This window comes from Ciconia boyciana, chromosome 2 (genome assembly GCF_034638445.1).
Source record: "Ciconia boyciana chromosome 2, ASM3463844v1, whole genome shotgun sequence".
Lineage (NCBI taxonomy): Eukaryota > Metazoa > Chordata > Aves > Ciconiiformes > Ciconiidae > Ciconia > Ciconia boyciana.
Genome location: NC_132935.1, coordinates 148,813,627 through 148,836,737, shown reverse-complemented (window position 1 = coordinate 148,836,737; position 23,111 = coordinate 148,813,627). Strand labels below are relative to the sequence as shown.

At 35.4% G+C, this 23,111-nt stretch overlaps 1 protein-coding gene across 1 annotated transcript in view; it reads right to left on the bottom strand.

Annotated features, from left to right (window-relative positions):
• Nucleotides 1-22,746, bottom strand: part of ARMC3 (armadillo repeat containing 3) — a 56,507-nt gene extending 33,761 nt beyond the window's left edge. Inside the window, exons 1-8 of the mRNA XM_072851518.1 lie at nt 22,741-22,746; nt 18,636-18,684; nt 10,180-10,297; nt 8,098-8,223; nt 6,299-6,367; nt 5,796-5,971; nt 4,279-4,473; nt 3,286-3,469 (exon numbers count right to left, since the gene is read on the bottom strand). Of these exons, the coding sequence (XP_072707619.1) occupies nt 3,286-3,469; nt 4,279-4,473; nt 5,796-5,971; nt 6,299-6,367; nt 8,098-8,223; nt 10,180-10,297; nt 18,636-18,683 (916 nt within the window). The 5' untranslated portion in view covers nt 18,684; nt 22,741-22,746. The remainder of the gene's footprint in view (nt 1-3,285; nt 3,470-4,278; nt 4,474-5,795; nt 5,972-6,298; nt 6,368-8,097; nt 8,224-10,179; nt 10,298-18,635; nt 18,685-22,740) is intronic.
• Nucleotides 22,747-23,111: the final 365 nt, after the last annotated feature.

The following is a 23,111-nucleotide window of genomic DNA, read 5'->3' as shown; positions in this document are numbered from 1 at the left end:
TGATTTAACACGAAGTAAAATACTCAGGCACACCCAACTAAAAGAGTCTGGCATACTAACACTTCTGTCCAGTTTTTCATGCAATGACCCCATCATGAGCCAATCTTTGTTTTTCAATATATCTTTCTGTTTCCCTTTCTTACCCCAAAATCATGGTCAGAGTTCTACTGATTACCTATTCAGCTCACTGTCATGACCTTATGGAATTATTTATACCAATTGCAAATGAAAAAAAGTTAATGTTAAATAATATCATGAGCTCTCACTGATCTTGAGTTGAGATAACCCAGAAAAATAAAAACCTGTATTATGAAAAAGCATATGTTAATCAGGCTACGGAGCATGTTTAGTATGCTCCCTTTTGAAAAGATTTACATTTAGATACATGGAAAGAACAGGGAGAGCTTCAAACCAGAAGTTTGGCAGTGAGGCCAAACTCGAGTGAGCATGATCATCACTTTCTCCATATGCACTCCATAGCATTTTGTTGTGCTGGTGTGTCTGGCATTGTCAGGGGAAAGTCAGGCCCTCCTTAATCAACAGTCCAGATAATCCACTCACAGATATTCAATAATTTATAGCATTAAATTGTATTTTGCATTCTGAAATGACTGCATTATTTTCTGGACAAGGAGGGAATCACAGTAAAATTCACCACTGTAATTCTGAACATACAAAATAAAACCATTGATAAATTAATATATTAAATTCAAAATTATGTTACAGAACAAAATAAATTTTCAGGGGCAAAAGTGTAATGGTTATGTATAGAAATATGATCAATTTTAATTTACTTAAACAGAGCAGCATCCTAAAGATGTTATTTAAAATTGAATATAGTATTTATACCATGTAATTTATTCTGAGATTGAGAATAGTTCTTAAGGGGTACATCTGTCTTATAACAACAACAACAAAAAGTTACAGGAGTCCCTTTCCAAAGGGCTGAAAGGGGCATAAAACAAAACTGATTGCTATGATCACATTTATCAAGAAAAAACCAAAACTAAATTCCATCTGTCAACAATAATAATTTCAAAACCAGACACTGCTGTATACGCAGCTGCCAGGATTAAAAAACCAGACAGATACATGTTCTATCATAGCAGAAGTAAGTTTTTAATTTCAATGAGAAGTGGTATTTTTTTTCTCAAGTATGCAAGAAATGTTCATAAAATGCAACCACAATTATCAAACCTGAAGAATGTGGGCTACTGTATGGCTATTGCAAATTTAATGAAAAAGTGATAAAAGAACTTAAAGCTGTGTTGTATTATATTGGATTTACATCAAGGCAAGTATTAGTATAGTATACATCAGTGTTGCAGTTTGGATACGCTATTTAGTATATTTACAACCAGGATCCAAACAAACAAGAACTGCAGAAATTTCTGTTTTCTTTTTGCACTTGGACTATTTCTTATAATGACCCCAATGTCACTTTTCTTTCCACTGGAAAGCTGACTTTAGACCAGTAGCTCTATGTATCTGAAATAAATTCAATACTTCTGGGGGCCATGTTGAGCAGCAAGTTTACTGGACTGTGCTTTCCACTGCACCAGTACAACATGTTGCCCTTTGTCTAACTGGTTATCACCAAAATTCTACAGCTTGGAAGCAAATATTTTAAATCCTCTTTTGATCTATTTTCCCAGCTTGCTGCATCCATACCAACTGTCACAGGCTGAAGAAGAGAGCAAACCTTTATAATGAAACCACATTGACTCCATTTGTAAAGAAGTATGACAAGAAGATGCATCTTCACTGACGGTAACATCCAATGATATAAGATCATAGGCAGTACTGTAATATATTATGTGTAGCTCTTGCCACCGTGATTTAAAAATGTTGTGTTCAGGCATGCTTCTCCTAACAGCTGCTAAAATATTAGGCCACAAAAACTGAAAAAGGTGTGAAAGAGGAAAAGAAGGCTATGCTTATTTGAAAATAAATATGAAAAAGGAGTAAGATGCAGTAGAAAGTAGTAGGAGCAAATATAAATCTGCTTAGCATACTACTTACAAGCCTGTCACAGGACTATAAAAATGATACTGACAGTCCTAAGTAGCATAATAAAACAACAATACAGGAAAGTACACAAAGAAAATACTGGCATAAGAAAGTCCCTTCCTATCTTTGATACCTAAACATTAATGAAAATAATTTTCAGTGACTTGCAAAGCTTCCAATAGATAATGATAAAAGCATACAGAAACCCCCAGAATACTAGGAAAGGTAGATTCCACTCTTTTCATGTATCGTTTGCAATCCAAATAATTACAAATATTCAGGACGTCAAAATAAGGAAGGTGGGAAAAGAATTGGAAAGATAAGATGGGGAGAGACAAAAGGAGGTCTGAAATACTGTAGAAAGGAGAGATTATTTTAGCCATGTATTAAATTAGGTAACATATTTGTAAAATACACATAAATTAAAGCCATGATTCAACCACGAGATGATAGAAATATGAATGAAATATTTAAGCTCTACTGTCACAGTTACTGTCATCAAAATCCCTTGACAGAATTAAAATCTTCTATAGACAGAAGTATGTTATTTCTTACATTGCATTTTGTTATATAGCACTACTAGGCATATGTTGCAACTCAAAAACCAATGTATGGAAGGAATTTCAAGTGTAGATTTATTTAAAGAGCATCCTTGTGGGCAAAAGTGATGAGCATGTTCTGCCTAATTCAGAATTCCTTGGTGAATTAAAGAAAAGCATATAAAAAAGAACTATAGGATGAGTAATTATAAAAAGATGACAATGAAACTATTTAACTCTACTGGGAATATTAATCTGCAAGCCATTTGAAAGGCTTTTTTTCATGTTCCTGTTAAAGGAATTCGTATTTGAAATTGCCTGACGTTTAGATGAGCAGTTGTATGCAAAAGGAAGTAAGCTTGCTATTAAGTCTTAACTGATACCGATGAGAAATAGTGCCAGCAGAGGTGGCTTAAGATGGCAGTCACCTGGCATCACTAAACAAAAGATAAAGATCATACTTTCAGAGCTCCGTTTTCCTTTTTGAGGTCAGCATTTTGCAAGAATATGTTACATTTAAAAATAAATTGAGGCAAAATCTTAACATTTTCATATATATATATAGTCTAGCATCCAATCACTGCTCTGATTGCCAAGATTCATCACTGTAATTCATTCTTGCCAGTGTTTTCCTCAGCACAAGTACTACCCTCAACCAGATAAGATGGCCTCATTCTGGATGAAAATTTACTTCATAATCAAGTTCATGTGCATGGATTGTTAAAAAGTCACATACAGTCATAAGCTGCTTTGGTAATTGCCTTTGCTGCATTCCTTTGAATATCGGGAACAGTAGAGACTCCTACAAATGAAAGTAGCTTTTTAAGGCCTCCTGTCTGCTGAATCAGTTGCAGAGTATGCACATCTTCCAGACAATTTCCCAACACAGCAAGAGCTTCTACATGTAGATCGCTGAATTCCTAATAAGGAAAAAACCCCAAACAAATAACCTTCAAATTGGGATTAAAATATCTTTGGGTTTTAACTTTGTAGGATAATTGTCATAACTTTCTTTTGGACAGTTTATTTATACTGCAAAACACATATTTTCATACTAATATTTTTTGTATATTTTTTTTGATGTGCCTTAGGATGCAACACAATTTATCAAAAACAGTAAAAACCCCAAAAGTCTCTCTCATTTATATCAAAGTGGGTTATGCAGGTATTCAGAAGGGACCTGTCATCTTAAAATTTCAAAAACTTCACAAATTTCTCTATGCATTATATTTCCCATGGTGACATCTGAACTCAAGCAGCACTGAAATGAGTCTCATAATAGCAAAAGACATGAAATTTCCAAGGTAGGAAATTATATTTAAGGCCATTGATAGCAAAGTAAATTCAGAAAAAAAGATCAGTGTTCAAACTAGGAACCAGTACCAGAGTTCAGCATATAATAAAAAAATTTTTGTGAAAACATCATATAAAAAGCTATATGGTGGATTTTTCTGATATTTACAACAGTTTGAGAAATGGACAGTAAATGCAAAACAGTATTACTAATAGCAATAAAGCAGTAAAGCAAATATAAACATTTTGGTGAATCTCTTTGCTCCCTTTCTTAGTAAGCTAGGTATCCTAGCTTATCCTATTTCTATCATCGTTAGCTCCAAGTAAGGAGCTCTTTCTTCTTTTATCACTTTTCCATAACATGAATAATATTTCTCATTAGTCATACAAACATTAGCAGCAAGAACAAAAAACTTTTAAGGCAAGTAAACTGTACATTGGCTTCCAGTATCTTCAGAAGGCAATCTAATCCTTTATTTTCTCCCAGTATTATTCTGGCTTCTCTGTCTTTGCTAATTACTTCTAAGGTTTTAAGGGCTAACAACTGAATAACTGGGTATTCAGAATTCAGTAGTTCCAACAAGGGTGGAATTACATTCAGTGCACGAACTGCAGCACGGCTTTGAAAATCCTGCAGTAAAATATTCAACAAAGAATGTTAGTGATAGAGAATATAACGGTACATCAACTCCTGACTTTACAGAAAGAACACCAAAAACCTGATTTCAAACACACAAAAATGAGTTAATATTCCAGAACTTCCAGTTCTAAATATTTCTTTCTTTTCAGCTAAGAATCAAACTGAATATGATCAAGCCCCAGCAACCTTAAATTCCAATTTTTTTGCGTGACTGAAGTACACACTACACAATCTAGTCCTAAGGAAGCCTATTTACTCTTGGTTTTGCCATGTTTGTCTCAACATACATGTTTCTTTGAGAAAGTTTCTAAAATATAGTTTAATCATTTTTATTTACCTCAGTGGGGGGGAAATAGTTTTCACACACTACTGTGGTTGCCTGGTTATATCTTCTTCTGTTTTAGTAATTATAAAATGACAATATAAAATTTCAACTTTAAACAGTGTATATGCAGCTTAATAAAAAGGCAGTTGTAGATTATATTAAAACAGAAAAAAAAATTACGATTTGCTTTTAAATAGCTTATTGCACATGTGCAGCATGCAATTATCCTTATCAATATAAGCAAGCACCAGGTGCAGTTATCCAGATATACCCTGCAACAAAGACAGCGAGATAGTAAAAAAGGAGAAAGAGTAAAATGCGATTCTGAATAGACATGCTCTGATGCCCCAAAAGAGATAGAGTTATAAACTGAATTCATTATTGAATTGATTCGCTTAAGCCATGGAAGAGAACTGCCATACAAATGCACCATTCTTTTGCTAAGCAGCATATGGATGACATTAGTGCTGAGTGTGAAAGTAGCCAATAACAAATCTATTCCTCCCAGTATGGAAAGTAGCTGTTGACAACATTCACCTATCATTAAAAAGATGTTCAAAATTGTGACTATGAACTTCCTGCCAAAACAAGGCACAATGCAATTACTAGTTCTTTAATTTACAGGATTATTCCAATCTTTTGGATAGGTTATAACTCTCATTACCAAGATTAACATTTTCCAACTAAGAAAACAAATTCATATTTAATTTAAAAAATCTGAATCTGATTCTGATCTTACTTACAATTGCTGTACAGCATGGATAATTGCATTAAGTTCAAGAGAATTAGAGTCAAATCAGCTATATTCATAACTAATGTAACAGTCAAGGACTTGAGTGTATTGTTTTCAAATACAGTGATGAACACTGGAGAGTAAAGGAACCAAATATTTTTAAATTATTAACCCACAAAGGGGGGGGGGGGAGGGGGCGGGGAGAGAGAGTGCTTATCTGTCTCTGTAATTTAAAACAACAACAACAAACTTTACCTGCACCAGGAGGTAGAGACATTCAACTGAATTCTTCTTAACATCAGGATCAGGGCTACCTAGCAGTCTGATAAGTGGTTCTAATCCACCTTGCTCAAATATTTGTACTTTAGTAGTATATTCAACAGCCATATGTGCTAGACACAGAGTAGCAAATTCATGGATAACTACATCTTCTATGGGGGGGGAAAAAGAAATATTTTGATCAAGTTGTATTCAGCACAGTATATGTTCACTAATCCAGTGGTTTAAAATATTATTTGAAGTCAATAAACAATAGCTGTTAATCATACCTGACATCTCCATAAACATGTTGCTCCATCTGTACAACATAAAACACTACACAGTAACAGAGCTACTCCTATAAAAGCAATTACCTATTTAACATGTAGTATGACAAATCATAAGTTACAAGGAAGATTTTATTAAATTGTCCGATCAAATGGCAATCATAAATTATTTCTGAGTGTATTTTTGCACAAGGAATGAATACTGCAAGCTACCTTCTGGCGCCAGCTGTGATATAAGTGAATTTGTGACATCCAGTTCCCTCAATAACTTCTTGACATCGTCTACAATGAAATAAATACAAATATGAAGTCTTTCATTTGGCAGTCTTGGCTGAGTAACGAAACAGATTCTGCTCCAAGGGAAATGCACTTATGGTTACTCCCTGAGTGACAAAAACATCTGAGAATGACACACAACTGAAGTTATACCAAGATCATAACAGGCCCAGAAAACATACAGGAGATTTTCAAGTACCAGACAACATTCTTTGACATTTGATATATACGAAGTTGCTCAATACTTCATTGAAACTTTATTCAAAACACTTGCATCTAGCAGGTTCGGATTAAATATTTCACAGTTTTAGTTGTCAAAGAAGTCATACCGCAATAGTTAAAATCAGTTGTGGTTAAAATTATCAAACTAAAAGCAATCCTTCTGTTATTTAATTTTCAACCCATCACTTTCTAATTTTATGCTAACACAGAATTATATAGGTCTTATTAAAATCACAGTAAAGACTTTCAGAATGCATTTTTATTGTTGTCAATGGCAAACTAGCAAAACCACAACCACTGGATAGAATGACCAAAAAACATTATTTGGGACAGACTTCATGTGATCTTACAGGGCTGTGTTGTTACTATCAACACTTACAGTGTTGAAATGTAAGAAAAATGGTATGAGCTGAATATACTTTTAAAGAAAAAAAAACAATTAAGATGTGAATGTAAGTGGAAGATCTTCAGTCATTCAAATCCATGTTTGTGCAGCAGTCTGAAGGGAATGACTATATGCTAATGCTGAGTTGAAAGTAAGGTGAAGAACGTAACATCCAATGCAACATGAAAAGCAGGTAGCAGTTGACGGAAAGACTTAAATAGTGGTTAAGATATAATCATGGAAGACAACTGGGTAGAACATCAACCAAAATAAGACCTGATTAATTATATTAATTAGATGTAGGTTTATAAAGCAATGTAAAAATAACAGCCACTGAAACTCAACCTTACATCACTTACTCTTTCATCTTAAGGTATGTCTACATACCAGTCACTGCAGCTTGATCATTTCGCACTCAGCCACCCAGCATGGATGTAATACATTCATTCTCACCTTATAAAAAGGTACAAGAAAATCTGCATATACTGTGGTTAAATCATTTAACAATGGTACGGCTACAGTAGCTACACTACCTTGCTGTGAATGCAATGTCTCAGAGATACTCAAGACCACTTGAATTTCACTAGCTTAGATACAGATAACAAACCATTTACAGCAGCACTGACCTGCCAAAGAAGCTGGGTAAATATGCATGCCAATGCTTGATAGTTCAGGGGTTTTTTTGCCATCAACACTTGAGTTAGCTTCTTTAACACATTTTCTCCCTTATTACTGTAGTTACACTAATGCCTCAAGTAACAACTGATATTTAACCATAGCATTTTCTGGAGATGATAAATACTACTTTATCCTTCTCTTCCAACTTTTGTAAAAGAGAAGAGTGTGTCATGTCCACATTGGCGGGCATCTTATGTAGTCAGGCTTTCCCTGATAGACATAATTCCAGTATTACACTGTTTCAATTTGGTCCCATCAAAACAAAAATAAGGGTTGGAGGAAAAGTAACTTCTCTTGTAATTTTTTTTTTCAAAATCAGTGGAGTTCACTCTAGCTGAATTTTTTCCTTTATTCTGGCCTGTTAATATAGGATTTTTTCATGTGGGCCACCTATTGCTTTGATGACCACACTCATACACATTGAAAAATATTAAAAAATGGAGACTCTTACGATTAGAAGCCATGATGCCAAACACCATGATGGCATTTCTGCGTACAATTGGATCTTCATGTGAGATGAGTTTATAGAGATGTTCCACTGCTCCAAGACCAAGAAGTGTCACTTTGTTTTCATCACCTGAAGAATAATTATGTTAAAAGTTCTGTAAAAATGCAACAAGCTCACAGTACTAATGTAACAAAGTAAAACAGCTACCAGTCTTTTATTGGCCTGTGGAATCAAAGAACAAGGGCCTGGACAGGACCTTGGGAGATCATCTAATCTATACCCCAAATAAACATGTGCCAAATAGTATCAAGGATTAATACTATCTAGGATTAATTCACATTTGTAAAGCAAAGGATGCTTCTGTCTATTGGATACCTGTTGGAGACTGCAGTGGTAGGACAAAGGACAGCTTTCTATTTAGCGAAGTACAGGTGAATGACATCATTAAGAACCTAATTTTATTTTCCTCTTTTCTTGCCTTCCAATTTTATTTTCCTCAAAATAACAGTTAATTCATTCTGTGGATCTGCACTACCACTCAACTGAAGCAACTACCAGGATCTGGATCATTAAGTCTCACCTGAGATTTCTACCACCTGAGAATGGAGCACTTTGTAGCTGAATAGGCTCTGGCCATGCAAAGAAGAGAAGCTTTTTGTATGATTACAGCCTTCTGTTCCTGCTCACTCAAAAACACCCAAAACCCAAGAAACAAAATCCAAAACCTACTCCTATTCTCAGTTCCCACAACAGCTTTAGAATTCATTTTCTAATGAACCATGCCTGTTGTTTCTGGCTACAAGTGAGCAATGTGAGAAGAAACTGAAGAACTATGCTCATTCTCAGGCCAAAACACAATTAAAATACAAGAACTATCTTTTATTGAGGGATGGGACTTAATTTACTAGCAATATTCAAGAAGTAAATTAACTGCAAAGTGAAAATAACGCCTTCTCTTGCCACACTGCAAAGTTAGAGTCTGGTCTTCTGGAAGATTGCAGGAATATCTAAATTAACAATTTAAAGGATTATTCATTTAGTAGAAGCAGAAAAATTAAATATCTGTCCTCTTGCAGTATGCCAGATGTTACTGTGGACAGCAGGGAAGGAGCCAACAAGAGTTTGTGGTGTGCGGTTCATAGCTGTCTCCCAACAGTCCAAATTCTCTCTTCACATACTCAAAATTTAGTTGCACGCCCCCAGCCAAGCTTGCCATATTAAGCTGAATATAAACATCTTTCAGAAACCAGTGATCCCATGCCAACTGTCAAAGCCTTCAGCTCTTCTCTCACAACTTCAGCACTGTTTATAATTGCCATCAGTACCACAATCAGGATATAAAAACATAATTTTTAAAGAAAACATAAATTAAATGGAAATTAATATTAAAACAGATTAATTATACCACGAATGCTACCAGTGTAAACCAATTTGAGTGGCTGGCATGGAATGAGTAGGAGGCAATTTAGGAAATTATGTGCTACATAATTTTGAGCCTTCGTTACACAGTTGTCTTCTGGGTACCCAGAACATGATGCTTAGTTATAGGTAACACAGGGACCTTTGGAAGATTTGGAATCTTGTCGACTTGTTAGATTCCCAACACATACAGAAATAAGATTGATAAAGGAGGCTGAGTGGTCTCCAATAAATCATTGTCACAGAAGTACTGACACAAGAGATATATGCAAAAATAACAGAAACAGGCTAAAAAGTAATTTTCATTAAAAACTGAACCTTAAAATAACTATACTAGTACAGAAGCTTCAAACTGTAACATAAAAAAGAGAATTCTTTCCCAGATGTAGGTCTGTTGCTTGTAACAATACAGATCTAGGTTATGTCTAAACCAAGCTCTATTAAACAGTGAATATAAAATTCTACAACAAAATAATAAAAATTTCCTTCACACAAACCACAGGACTTCTTTATAACTGCAAATACAGGTTTGACAGTTATTTCAGAAAACCCTCAAAACCTTGACAGAGACCTTTGAGGTGAAATGAAGATTTCAGTGCTAAAAAATTGTGAACTACTATCAAAATCTAAATAACACAAAGGAAAGCTCATTGCAAAAAGACTAACCTTTTGATGCAAATTTATATAGAGCATCACATGCTTTGGCCAAAACTTCCTCTTCAGGAGAACTAAGCATTAGCACAACTGTTGCTGCTGTTTTGCTTTCAATCAATAAAGGATCAAACTGCAAACAAAAAAAAGGAAAGAATAGTTTGATTTATACTGAGCCTTCCTGTGTGCTGCAGTAGACTCCCACATTTCATTAAAAAAAGAATCTAGTCTGAGATCACTGAGTTAGAAATATTAACATGAGTTGCTGTTTACTTGAAGAAATTCAATTTTTTAATAACAATTTGAGACATTGAAAATTAAGAAAGAATAATTGACTTCCAAATATAATCATTATTTCATCCCGTATGAAGGTTTTGGGAAAACCTTGACACTTCCCTGTACATCTAGGAAGTCTTGAAAGCAACAGACTATGTAATTCTGTTACACATGTAAGAGCATCCTGTGGCTTCGGAACCAAACATGAGAAGTAGTTTCTTTTGAGCAGCTGGTGTTGTATGAGGAAGAGGATTTGGTTAGTCTGTGGCATTAACACTTTGTGGTTGCTTTAAAAAAAAAAAAAAAATAAAAGGACCCTTCCCGTGTCTTCGTCAACTCAGCTCACTAGTTTACCATGGTCCTGTACTAGGTGAAGCACTTCCATGATATAATCCCTGCTCAGCCAGCCAGAAATGATACAAAGTGTTCATTTCCATTTCTGACCTCTCTCATGCAGAAAGAAATCTTCCAACAAATCTGGCAGCTTTCACCCTCTTAATAGGATCTTTGGGACTAACACCACTTGAGAAAGGGAACCTTCTAAAAAAGCCTTTCACTCTTTAACAAGACTCAAGGATTTCTGAAAATTCTACCCACTAAAAAGTTTTAAGCTTATTTAGATTTAAAATATTTTTTTAATATGGAAAAACTGTCTTCTGTCCTCATGCTTTAGGCCTACAGAGTTATCTGTGCTACATACAGAAACTACTAGATACTGGAGTCATGCAGTCTCTCAATATCAATGTATTTATCTTTAAAATACAGCATATTAATCATTTAAGATAGCAATACAAATTATTTAAAAATTTTATTACAATGCATATCTATACCATATATATTTTAAAATTTATATTATTTGTTTTACTTCATATAAAACCCTCTAATAGCTACACAGAGGCACATGTTGCTGAACAGTAAGGGCATGAAGATACATAGAAGTCAGTTATCAAGCAAGGACATTATTTGGAGCAAATCTTCAAAAAAGTTATGAGTGTGCTAGAAGGAAAATGAACAAAGAGGAGGCTTTTATTCTTCTCCCTCCTCTGACTTGTTCAAAATAAGGCAAAATACGATACTAGTACCCAGACTTCTAAATTCATATTTTTGGTAGGTTTTTAAATCTAAGTAATTTCATCATCTTCCATGAGGCATATCACACAATTTAACAGTCTGCAAGATCAAGATCCAAGTTTCATTAACAGTTAAAAGGTTGCCGCGCTAATGTGCTTAACTGGTCTCCCCAGCTTCAAGCAGGTCCGAAAACCTGAAGACACTGTCCAACTTCATGCTTGCTGGGACAAGCTGGAGGCATGGGACAAGTCATAGAGTCACAGAACACTTTAGGTTGGAAGGGACCTTTAAAGGTCATCTAGTCCAAGCTCCTTTTTAAAGAAAATATAATCAGCTTACTGTACCATAAGTCATTTTGCTTAATAATGACTCAGCAACAAGAGTTAAACGAAATAATGGCACAGTGGTCTAAGTTACATCTTAATGATAAGCCTGAAATGATGAAATTTTCTTTTTAGATTGTAAGGAGTCAAAAAGTTCGGCTTACCACAGCAACATTCATTCTATCCATTCTACACAGTTTGTTCATTCTACCCATATGAGACGCATATAGGAGAATTAAGAGATAACTGAAAGTCCCTTTAGCCACCTTCATACTTCTCTACTTCTGCACATTTGTGTCCCTGCGTGAACAGAACATGATCCTCCAAGTAAGTGCTATGATTTAAGCACAGACATATCTCCTGAGTCTGGCCAAATACTTGGTGATGCGATAAAAGTGTAATTTTTAGTAAAAGCTGTTAGTCCTCCAGAGAAAAATAAACACAAAGATTGATCTCAGATGGAGTTCAGTAAGAAATGAAATACAAAGTAAGAGTTTTAAATCTCAGTTATTTATTTACATTGATCTAATACCAAAGACACTATTATGTTGCTCCATTTTTCTTGCCTCTTGTGTTCACAAGTAATTGTATGAACTACAATTCAATGATAATTCCTAGAATTTAATGACAGGTTGGCACATGAGCAGAGTGAAATTGGTCTAATCTCTACCCATTTGTATAGACATTAGAGTCACTACTACTGTCTGAAATACTCAATAGGCACTTTCGTATTAGAAGCAGTTTTGTGCTGAAAATACAGTAAGAAAAGTCACTGAAATCAACGTTACGTTTAAGAAGTCAGAGGCCTAAGTGGGTCACTGATTTGCTGGGAAGTAACACTGTTCGTCAAAACTATCATAGAACTGGATGTGACTTTTGCTTATCATAATGCCAGCATAGCTAGAGTTCCCCCCTCTTTTTTTTTTTTTTTTTTTAAATAAAGGCTTGCTCCTAAATCTTCATACACCATTGCAGACTCTTCCCTTAATGGCACATACAGGACAGATTACGTGCTAGAATAATATGCCTGAAGTTACAACCAACCTTGCATTAAACACAGAAATTTAACTGGTTTAAAGGCAACAACATTTCCAACATTCGGTTTGTATTAAGAAAAAAGCAAGTTAAATGAAAAAGAAAGCTATAATTCAAAACCTCCTATATGTCTTTGATCATGATTTTTGTGTACATTTGACTTCAAAGCCATTAGAAACTGCAAAGTATTTGGGGTTTTTTTTTGGCTTCCATCAACTTAACTTAGTTGAAATTGAAGGTAATACAAAATATGTTTCAAGTCAGACCGAAGACCCATCTAGCCCAGCATCCGGTCTCCAACAAAGGCCAGTAACAGGTGTGGGCAAGCAGACTATTAAACTTCGCTTATATTCCCTCCCAGACTCCAGTGCTCTGCAACCTAGAGAACTGGTGAGCTAGCGATTTTATCTGTGTTCAAAAAGTCCAAGAAAAATGTTCCACCAGTTAATTTGGTAAATAATTTTTTTAAGCCATCTGTATTTTAGCCACCCTTAATATCCTGAGACACAAGTATCACAGTTTAACAGTCATATAAGTAGTTCTGCCTTTTCTTTGTTTTAAAACTACCACCTGATAATTTTATTTGTCCTCCACAGTTCATTCATCATAAGAAACAGCGAAATAAATGACACCCATTTGCCTTCTCTGTATATTCATCACTTTGTAAGTTCCTATGATAATCTACACAGTCATTTCCTTTTGGGGATGAAGAAACCTACTCTCTGATCTTTCCTAATACAGAAGCCATGCTGCTATTCTTGTCTGTCTTAGTACTTTTCTATAGTTCAACAGTACCTTTTTTGAGATGGAAACACCAGAACTGTTAATGGCATTCAACATGTGCATGTATAATGCATTTGCTAGTGACATGGTGTTTTGCCTTTTATTTCTGGAATTTGAAATAATGTGTTTATTCACTTTTGCCTACTTAGTAACTGGCTGTCATTTTCATGAAAGTATCCATATTAATTCAGATAGAGTGGATGACACAGGTTGCAGAATAAAACCTCATGACATGCCACTGGCAACCTCTCTCCGTTATTGAACAGTAATTTGTTTTCTCACCTTTGCCTTCTATTTTATAACCAGACATTATTGCCAGGAGAGGAATTTCTTTTTACCTGTTAGTGTTTATGTGAGTGAAGAGCCTGGTCTAAAAACTTTTGAAAAAGCTAAATAACTGTATCAACCAGATCACCATTATCCACTTGCTCACTAACTCCTCTAAAGAATTCAAATAGATTTCAGAGATCGAACTTTCCTCTACACAAGCAATATTAATCCTCCCTCATTACTATCATATTTATCCATGCATCTTTTTTTTTTCTTTTTTTTTTTAAACTATTTCTACCAATTAACACAGCATGGAAGACAAACTTTCTTGCCTGTAATTATTGATGTACTTCTTTTTGAAAATGAAATTTCCTACTCGCCATTCCTCTAGTACAAAGGGTACACATTAAATACCATAAGTAACAGTACCACAATTTCAGATTTTAGTATTTTTCACTTAGAACAAGACCTGGGCAAATACTACTTATTCATATTTGGGCAATTTCTTCACATTTGTTTCAGTGATTTGCTACGTAGCTTTGTCTTCTGACACAAAAATAAGTAATTTTGCTTTTCTTTATGACTTTAATCACTTGATAGCATCCCTCTAAGAAGCTTCTTGCTTCTAGTGAATTTGGAAAAGCTTTATTGCTAGTTTTTGTATGCTTACTAGTCTCTCCCAAAATATTTTGGTGCATTGTGACATTGTGCTTTTACTTTTCATTTGTGAGTACAAGGTTTTTTTTGTTTTCCACTTTAGATGCAAATCCCACCTTTTGAAGGATGTATTTATCTGCTATTATTCTACTGTTTAATCATGCTGTCATTTTTTAAAAAGAAATCCTTTAGACTTGAATTAACTGACTACAGGTCCGCTTTATCCTTGCGCCTTTTGCAGACTCTTTAGAAGCATTACCAATATCTTTGATATTCTTAACGCCTTTTCTTTACCTAGAAAAATAGAGTTAATATACACCTGGTCATGTTAATTGTTTCAGTTCTGTCATTCTCTAATCTCCTATACTAACATTATAAAACCAAGATATTCCACTGAATCACAAACCGTTGATGTTGGAAGGCACCTCTGGAGATGATGTGGTCCAACTGCCCTGTTCAGAGCAGGATCAGCTAGAGCTCAGGGCCGGTGCACAGTCTGATTTTTAATATCTCCAAGGATGGGGACTCCACAACCTCTCTGGGCAACCTGTGCCATTTTCCATCATTCTTACAGTAAAAGAGGATTTTTTTTCTTATGTTTAAATGGAACCTCCTGGGTTTCAGTTTGTGCCCATTGCCTCTTATCCTTTCAGTGGGCACCACTGAGAAGAGTCTGGCCTGACTTCTTCACTCTCTCCTATCAGGTATTTATACACATTGACAAGACCCCTCCAAGCTTGCTCTCAAGACTGAACAGTCCCAACTCTCAGTCTCTCCTCATATGAAAAATGCTCCAAGCCTTTGGTAGACTTGTTCCAATAGGTCCATGTCTCTCTCGTACTGGGGAACGCAGAACTGGACACAGCACTCCAGGTGTGGTCTCACTCACCAATGCTGAGTGGAAGACAATAGTCCCCTCCCTCAAGTTGCTGGCAACACTCTGCCTAATGCACCCCAAGATTTTGTTAGCTTTCTTTGCCCCAAGTGCACATGGCTGGTGTGTGTCCACCAGAATCACCAGGTCCTTTCCTGTAAAGCTGCTTTCCAGCTGGTCATCACCCAGTCTGTACTGGTTATTCCACCCCCAGGTGCAGGACTTGGCATTTCCCTTTATTGAACTTAATGAAATTTGCGTTTTCTCATTTCTCTAGGTTGTTGAGGTCCCTTTGAATGGCTCTGCAACCATCTGGTCTATCAGTCACTCCTCTCAATTTCGCATCTTCTGCAAACTTGCTGAGGGTGCACTCTGTCCCATCATTCAGGTCACTAATGAAGAGGTTAAACAGTACCAGCCCCAGCATCAGCCCCTGGGGCACAACACTAGTGCCTGACCTCCAGCTGGACCTCATGCTGCTGATCAGAACCCTTTGAGTCTGGCAGTTCAGCTAGTTTTCAATTCATTTACACTGTCTGTTTATCTTGTCTGTACTTCATGAGTTTGTCTATGAAGATGTTATGAGACACAGTGTTGAAAGCCTTACTAAAGTCAAGTCAAATTAATATTTAGGCATTAATTGCTCAGAAGAAGGTGTTTCTGTGGAGGCTGAATTTCAGGACTTGACAGTGCCACTTCATATATTCCACCTTTTTAACATCAGTGTTGTGAATGAAGCCATTTTCAAAAATACTGAGGTTATCTATAGTTTTCTTTCAGTAATAATGCCTCAGTATTTTCTCTAGTGGTAATCTTAGGCTTCCCTTTTAATGTCTATGCCCTAGCTGATTATCAAATAGTAATATTGTCTAGACCAAACTTAATGAAGATATCATATGAAAAGTTCATATCAATCTATGTCAAAGCTAGCTGCCTGAATTACTGTCTAAGCTCATCCATATAGAGACAAAGGCTCAAAGCAATATTTTTCCTGGAGAAGCCCAAATCTCAGAACAGATAATAGTAAAAGACAAATTATGAAAGGCAGGGAAAACAGACTCCTCAGGAATACTTTCTGAAACACATAAGCAGTGGCTAAGCTAAAAAAATGTGTTTTCCACCTGTTCCTAGAAATCTATAAAAATTAGTGGTCATCTGCAGTACCATACATTCCCTGAGCATTCCACATGCACAAAGGCCCTCTTTTATAAGCCTGTCCACATTATCTCAAGGCTTCTTTTCTTGGACTTGACATTTTCATAAGCAGATTATCAATCAGAAGATAATAGCTAATACATCTTTTATTTTGTATGCATCTCATTTCCTGCCATCTGAAATATCCAGGTGAAATTTAAAGTTTTGAGATTTGATTTTACATTATCACTATTAACAATATTCTCATAGCTAGAAGGTTTTCTTGGTTGATAGTTACAACTAATCAATGATCTATATTCACATTTAATACTGTTTTACTATGCAACATTCAGGTGTTTTTCTCGTTATAGGACTGCTAGAAGAGATATGCTAGCCTGAAGTACAATAAGGGTAAAAAACTAAGCCAAAAACTGCAGATGCCACCTGGACTTCATTATTTCTAATTCTTTCCTTTTTAATAGTTTTATTGACTTTTTCTGTAAGTTTAGTTTTTTCAATTGTTGAATATCTTTTCTAACATTATTCACAGTTTATTGTAGTAGTTAGTAGGCTGTACCATACTTTTCTCCAGAAACTTTAATGGTGTCTTTTGGATCTAGAAATTGTGGTGCTTCTTCTACTGACTTTCTAGATATTTACTGAAAAAGACAACTTTTATTACTTTGGAGGGGGTTAGCTCATCTGTATGCCTTAAATCTACTGTCATGCCTTTCAGGTTTTTTTCTTAGACTGCAAAGATACTTAGTTTTAATTCTTCTGGACTGTTTTAATTAGTCCTATCCACATACACATTATTTGTGTCTCCTCCTGGTTTTCTAGGTTATTCCATACAGAAATGGCTTTAGATCATTTTATCCTCTCAGGTTGAAGTTTTATGTCAAGTCTCCTTTCATGAGGATTTATTATTGATTGGAGCTTATGAATTAACGTTTGTAATATTAATCTTTCCACAGAACAGTTGGGCAAAACCTGATATCAATTGCTATGCCTCAGTGACATCATGGCTATTGGATACTACTATCTTAGTCAAAATTATTTATGCTTATTTAATATTGAAATTGTGATGTAGTTTTTGCTGATCAACTTTTCTATGACCTTTGAAAAAGCTTTTGCAGTACCATCACTCTTTACAGACAAACCCATTGTTTTTTTAAAACAGTGTACTGAACTTAGCCTTTAGTTTCATGCTTCTCTGTGGGAGGAGCAGGTCCTGATTTTCATTAACTTAGCTATTATCTGGCACAGAATTTATATTATACCCTTTTCAATGTTTCTGTCTTATTTCCTCTACTTCTTTCTGAATAAACCAACTGAACTTCAAAAATACCTATATTTTGAACCTCTATCTTTTTTGGGGTCTCTTTGTACCTTATGAATTTATAGAAACTTTTGAGACGTGTGCTAGTGTCAGACCTTTAATCTCCACCTTTTGAAAAGTCATCACATTACCACCATTATTCCATATTTGGCTTCAGCTCTTGTACTTCTCACTGTGGCACTTCCAATGATACCAGAAAAACCTGAACTGCTGCTAAAGACTGTATAACTTTGCAAAAGATTCAGAATACGTAGTACTGTCATTCAAAATATCTGTAAAATTTTGTATTCAGTAAAAAACTCTGCAGATCCATCTTAACTCTTAACATCTTAACTCTTAACTCTTTTATACTTAAAGAAAGGGAACATCTCCACAGTTGAAAAGACAGGCAGATTTCAGGTTGCTCTTCTCCTTTCTCCTTTGATTGGAAAGCTAATACTGTTCCTCAAATAAAAAGAAGCCTGGATTGTTTCATACATTACTATTTGCAAAGCCTGCCAAAGACAACAATCTCCACAAAGAACTACTCATGCCCAGTCACTCTGGTTTGTATGCTGTCCAAGAAAAGCAGAAACAGAATCATCTTTAAAAGACATTTTTAGAATAATGTGGGTAAGCTAGGAGAGTAAGGAACTATGTAAGGATGGTAGAGCTGGGCCTATAATTGTGTAATGTTTATTTTATAGCACATAGCAGTTTATAAACTTACCACATCCTTGGGTGGAGGCTCTACTTCCTTCTTTACTTTTTTACCCATTCTAAAAACAAAAACAACAAAAAAAATAAAAGCAGACAAACAAACTCCCTTCTGTGTTTTAGGAATCAGTTTACCAGTGATTTACGAAAGCTTGTAGGGACAGACCCTCTCATTCAGTTGACCCACCTAATCAGTTTGAAGATTTCTTTGACATAGTAATTTCTAAACAAAAAACAAAACAAACTTTGTAACACTTGAACAGATTTGGTAAAATACATCTGCCAACAAAATACATAACTAAAAAGAAAGATCTGAGACATCACAGGCTCGAGTTGTAATGTGGTACAAATACACAGGACATGCTTTTCTGTAAGTTAGTTTTATCTGCATCTATAAATCATGTATGAACTTGAAGGTCCTATTAGGGTGTTTCCCCATGTTTGTCTATACATTCTATGTTGGCAAACATTCTATACAACTGCAGAACGTACAAATAAGTTCTACCTTGAAAATGTGGTTCAAATTAAATTTGAACTCTCTGTTCATATTTCACAGAAGACAAAAATCAGGTCTGCAGGCATTAAGAAACAGTTCTGCACAGTACAAATTTCACTGATTCAAAAAAGTTACATCTATTTACACCAAGTGCAGCTTCTGTCTTCTGCTTTTTTTGTATTAGCACATGTGCACATGAACTAGGAAGACCTTCTCAGCTGCATCTAATAGTAGCTTCTGAAGCATATGGATGCAATACCTCATGTGGACCTAATTTCATGTGGCTTGCAAAACTTCAGCAGAGCCTTGCAGTTAAGCTACAGGCAAAAGTAAAGAGCAACATGACCCGCTAGCACTAGCTATGCATAGAACATAACCCAAGTTATGCCAAACTTAGGTTTGTTTTAACACTGTGTAAAAGTGAAATGTGCACTGTTAGTACCCCTTAGTAATTCCTTGGTTAGTTCTCAAATGGAAACCACACCTTGACCCTCAGCCAGGACTATCCTGACAGCCTCCCTGTGGTGTAAGAGATTATTTTCTAGTGCAATATGAGCTGTAGTCCAGCTGGTTACAGAAGTCAGGACTATTGTTTGTTGTGTTCAACAAAAATTTGGAGCTCTTCTTGAATCCTCTGAATTTTTTCAGGTATTGTTCCTCTACTTGCCTCTCAAATAAATTGTAACACAGCAGTAGTGAAACCAGTTGATAAGCACATCCTAAAAATGGATCTGAAATTTAAAACTTCATAGGCAGGTCACTAATTATAGTTTTGAGAGGAAGACACATACAATCAAAGATTCCTCAGCTCCCATCTGCTTTAGCCTTGTGCATATATACACACACACATATGAACACATACACACACACAAGAATTCAGGGTTTCACAAAGTGCAGCTTTGGCTAGGGACAAACGACATTATATTCAACAAAAATGATGGACATACTGCCTTCTGATTTATGCAGGCACTGTAGAAAGTAAGCATTGTGCACACATACAAGAATCAGATTTACAAGGACATTCAGGAAATCTGGGTTATTTAAATTGTATTAAATCCTGGTATGGACATATGGACACCTATTTAGAATTATTCAGTTCAGCTCAATTAATTTCAGATATAAATTAAGATGAAGTCATAAAAAGCAATTTTAATTCTGAATGAGTTTAATTAGGTTGAAACCAAACAATTTTAAAAGTTTATGAATACTTCTACATGAATTATGTTGTACAATTAATGTTCACAGATTCAAATAATTATACATATTCCAAGACCGTGAATAACTAAAGCCTTTAATTGTAAATATTTCTTCACACTGTATAAATACATCCAACTTCTGAGAATATTTTCATTTTTCTACATGTTCAGAAATATTTGGTTCCTTGGTAATATTAAAAAAGCAGTATGATGTGCAGCAAAAGCACAGAGAACAGGACAATTACTTTACTGTGGATTATGCCCCTCAGTCTGTTTCTTTGCTGCAGTTACTATTCTGGATTTCAATGCATTCTGCCATCAAATGTTGGTGTTAGCTTTGTTTCCATAAAGCTCTCTGTATTCAGCGGTCATTCTCTGACTTGAGGCAATGATGCATGTGAAATTCTTTGGCTTACTGATAATTAAAAAGGTGTCTTCTGCATCGAATTTTAATTATCACAGACAATCAATGTGTACAGGTATTGAAAGGCTACTAACCCATAAAAGAACTTCTTATTCAAATCCCTTTCTCTCCATGATAACTGCACATTGTCTTTTGCTCAGCAGGTTTACAGTATGCATATCTTTGATTTTCAGTTTACTGTTCTAAATATTTAGAATTCAGAACAAATTTGTAGCAAGATTTAGATTTTTAAATGTGATTAAATACTGGGTTTATGTTACCTGAAAAACTTCTTTTCAAAACTAAAACTCTATTCACTAGTAATTAAGTGTAATTAACTAAATCTTAAAGACAAAATAAAGAATACGCTCATTTGAGTAATATTCTCTACTTCATGTTCTGCATGTTTCTAGAATCATAGGAGAATACTTTTTCCACTTTTTTTTTTTTTGAGATTAAAGGGTTGATTGTTTTAAAACACGTAGAGCTAGAGGTAATAAAGGACTTTGACATAACAGATGTAGCCAATACATAGTCAAGCAATCTATGAAGTTATCATTCTATGCTACTTCCTGTCCTTCACCTGGAATTTATTGCCTTCAGTGGTAGACAAATTAGCCTGCTTTACTTTGCTCCTACCCAGTTTCAGTGCAGTGGTCTAACCAGGTGTTGTCTCTTAGCCAGCAGGACAGTCATTATGTGTAACTAAATCCTCGCTCCAAAACTACAATCCCCAACACTCTCCCTCAGCTCTGGTTATTCTTGGTGCATAAGCTCAGCAGACACTTCCCTGTTTCACTTGGAACTTCATTAGGGCCTCCAGCTTTCCCATAGGACCAGAACTACCCCAGGGTGAATATCTTAAGTTGAACCAGTATCCAGAAACTCTAAGTAGTGTCCACTAAACTAAATTAGTCATCAGTACTTAAGGTAGTCACTCTCCTTGATAATCGATGGAGATCTAGTCAACATATTCCATAGCTCTTAAGGCAGACTCATCCTAAAGTAGGTATCTAAAATTGAATTGTACCTTAAAAAGAACTACTTCTTCCTCGAACCAAAAACAGAGTCTAGAGTTGCTAGCTCAAGTGCTGACATTCACACTGACATCTAAAGTTAGTGAGATAAACTTATTACCCTGTTTCTCCACATAAATCCACATGCCAGGCTAGGTCTTGCAGATACTATCACAGTAGACTGAACATTAACAGAACTAGGCATATGACAAAACACAGCCACCTTGTCTTTTTAAAAGTGGCTGAAGGAATAGGCCTATCTCCAGCAACATCTCTGTGACTAGAACATTTTGCCCATAAGTGGAAAATGATTTTGAGGAAGGTCACAAATGTGGACTTTTTAGTTCAAAAGTGGAACCCTTTAACCTCTTGGCTATTATACCATGAACTGGCATCTCTGCCATGTCAAATAAAATAAGGAAAATTTATTTAGTTTTTGAAAGATTTGTTGCAGATGCCTGCCCAGAGGAGCAGATTCCAAGTACTAGATCATAAGATAATGATGGCCATGATCCCTGTACTTACTTCATTTTACTGACTTGCTCTAGGAACCTCTCTCTGCTCAGTGTGAATAGTTTCTCAGATTGCAAATCTGAGATATCCACTTATTTCTAGTCACTATACTTCTTTTTAATTATGAGATGATGGATAGCAAGTGAGCTGTAACAAAAAAAAGAGTCTATAAATCATACTTTGAAATATGAGGAAAGCCTTATGGTGGTTTTTCTGTTCAGAATACTGAAATCTTATAAACACTTCTTTTACAGTATGGAGCGTGTATCTATACTATCAGAGTCCTGTTGCATACACTTAAAGACCATAATATTTTGTGGTTTTAAGTTGGACAATGCATTTAGAAAACATTACCTGTTCCATTTGCATCTTCTGTTTTCTAAAACCTTAAATAACTGACACAACAACCTAAGACCCCGCACATACTGAATGTTAGCGAGACATGAGACAAAGAACATGAATAAGTCAAAGACACAGCCAGCTGTGGAACTTACCTCTTAGTCAAGGAATCAAAGGTCTCTTCTGAGAGCAATTACTCCTATGGAAAAGCAGTGCAAAGAGAAGGATTTAAGAATAGCTTCTAACTGGTTATTTATCACATGATCCACTTTGCAAATTAACTGTCCCATGCTTTAAGACAGTCTGAAGCTGTGTTACTACAACCTGGCTGTGATTTTCAAGGTTTTTCCCAAAAATGACGCGCAAGTGCAATTCTTTTTGCCTTCCAAGTGATAATTATGTAATCTCAATTTAGTCTAGCTAGTTTAAGTGAAGTCTTGTTGTTTCTTCTTCTCTCACAGAAATTAAAATATTTTTTCTGTGATAACAGTGAAAATTGCCTATAAATCGGTCATCTTCATTGATT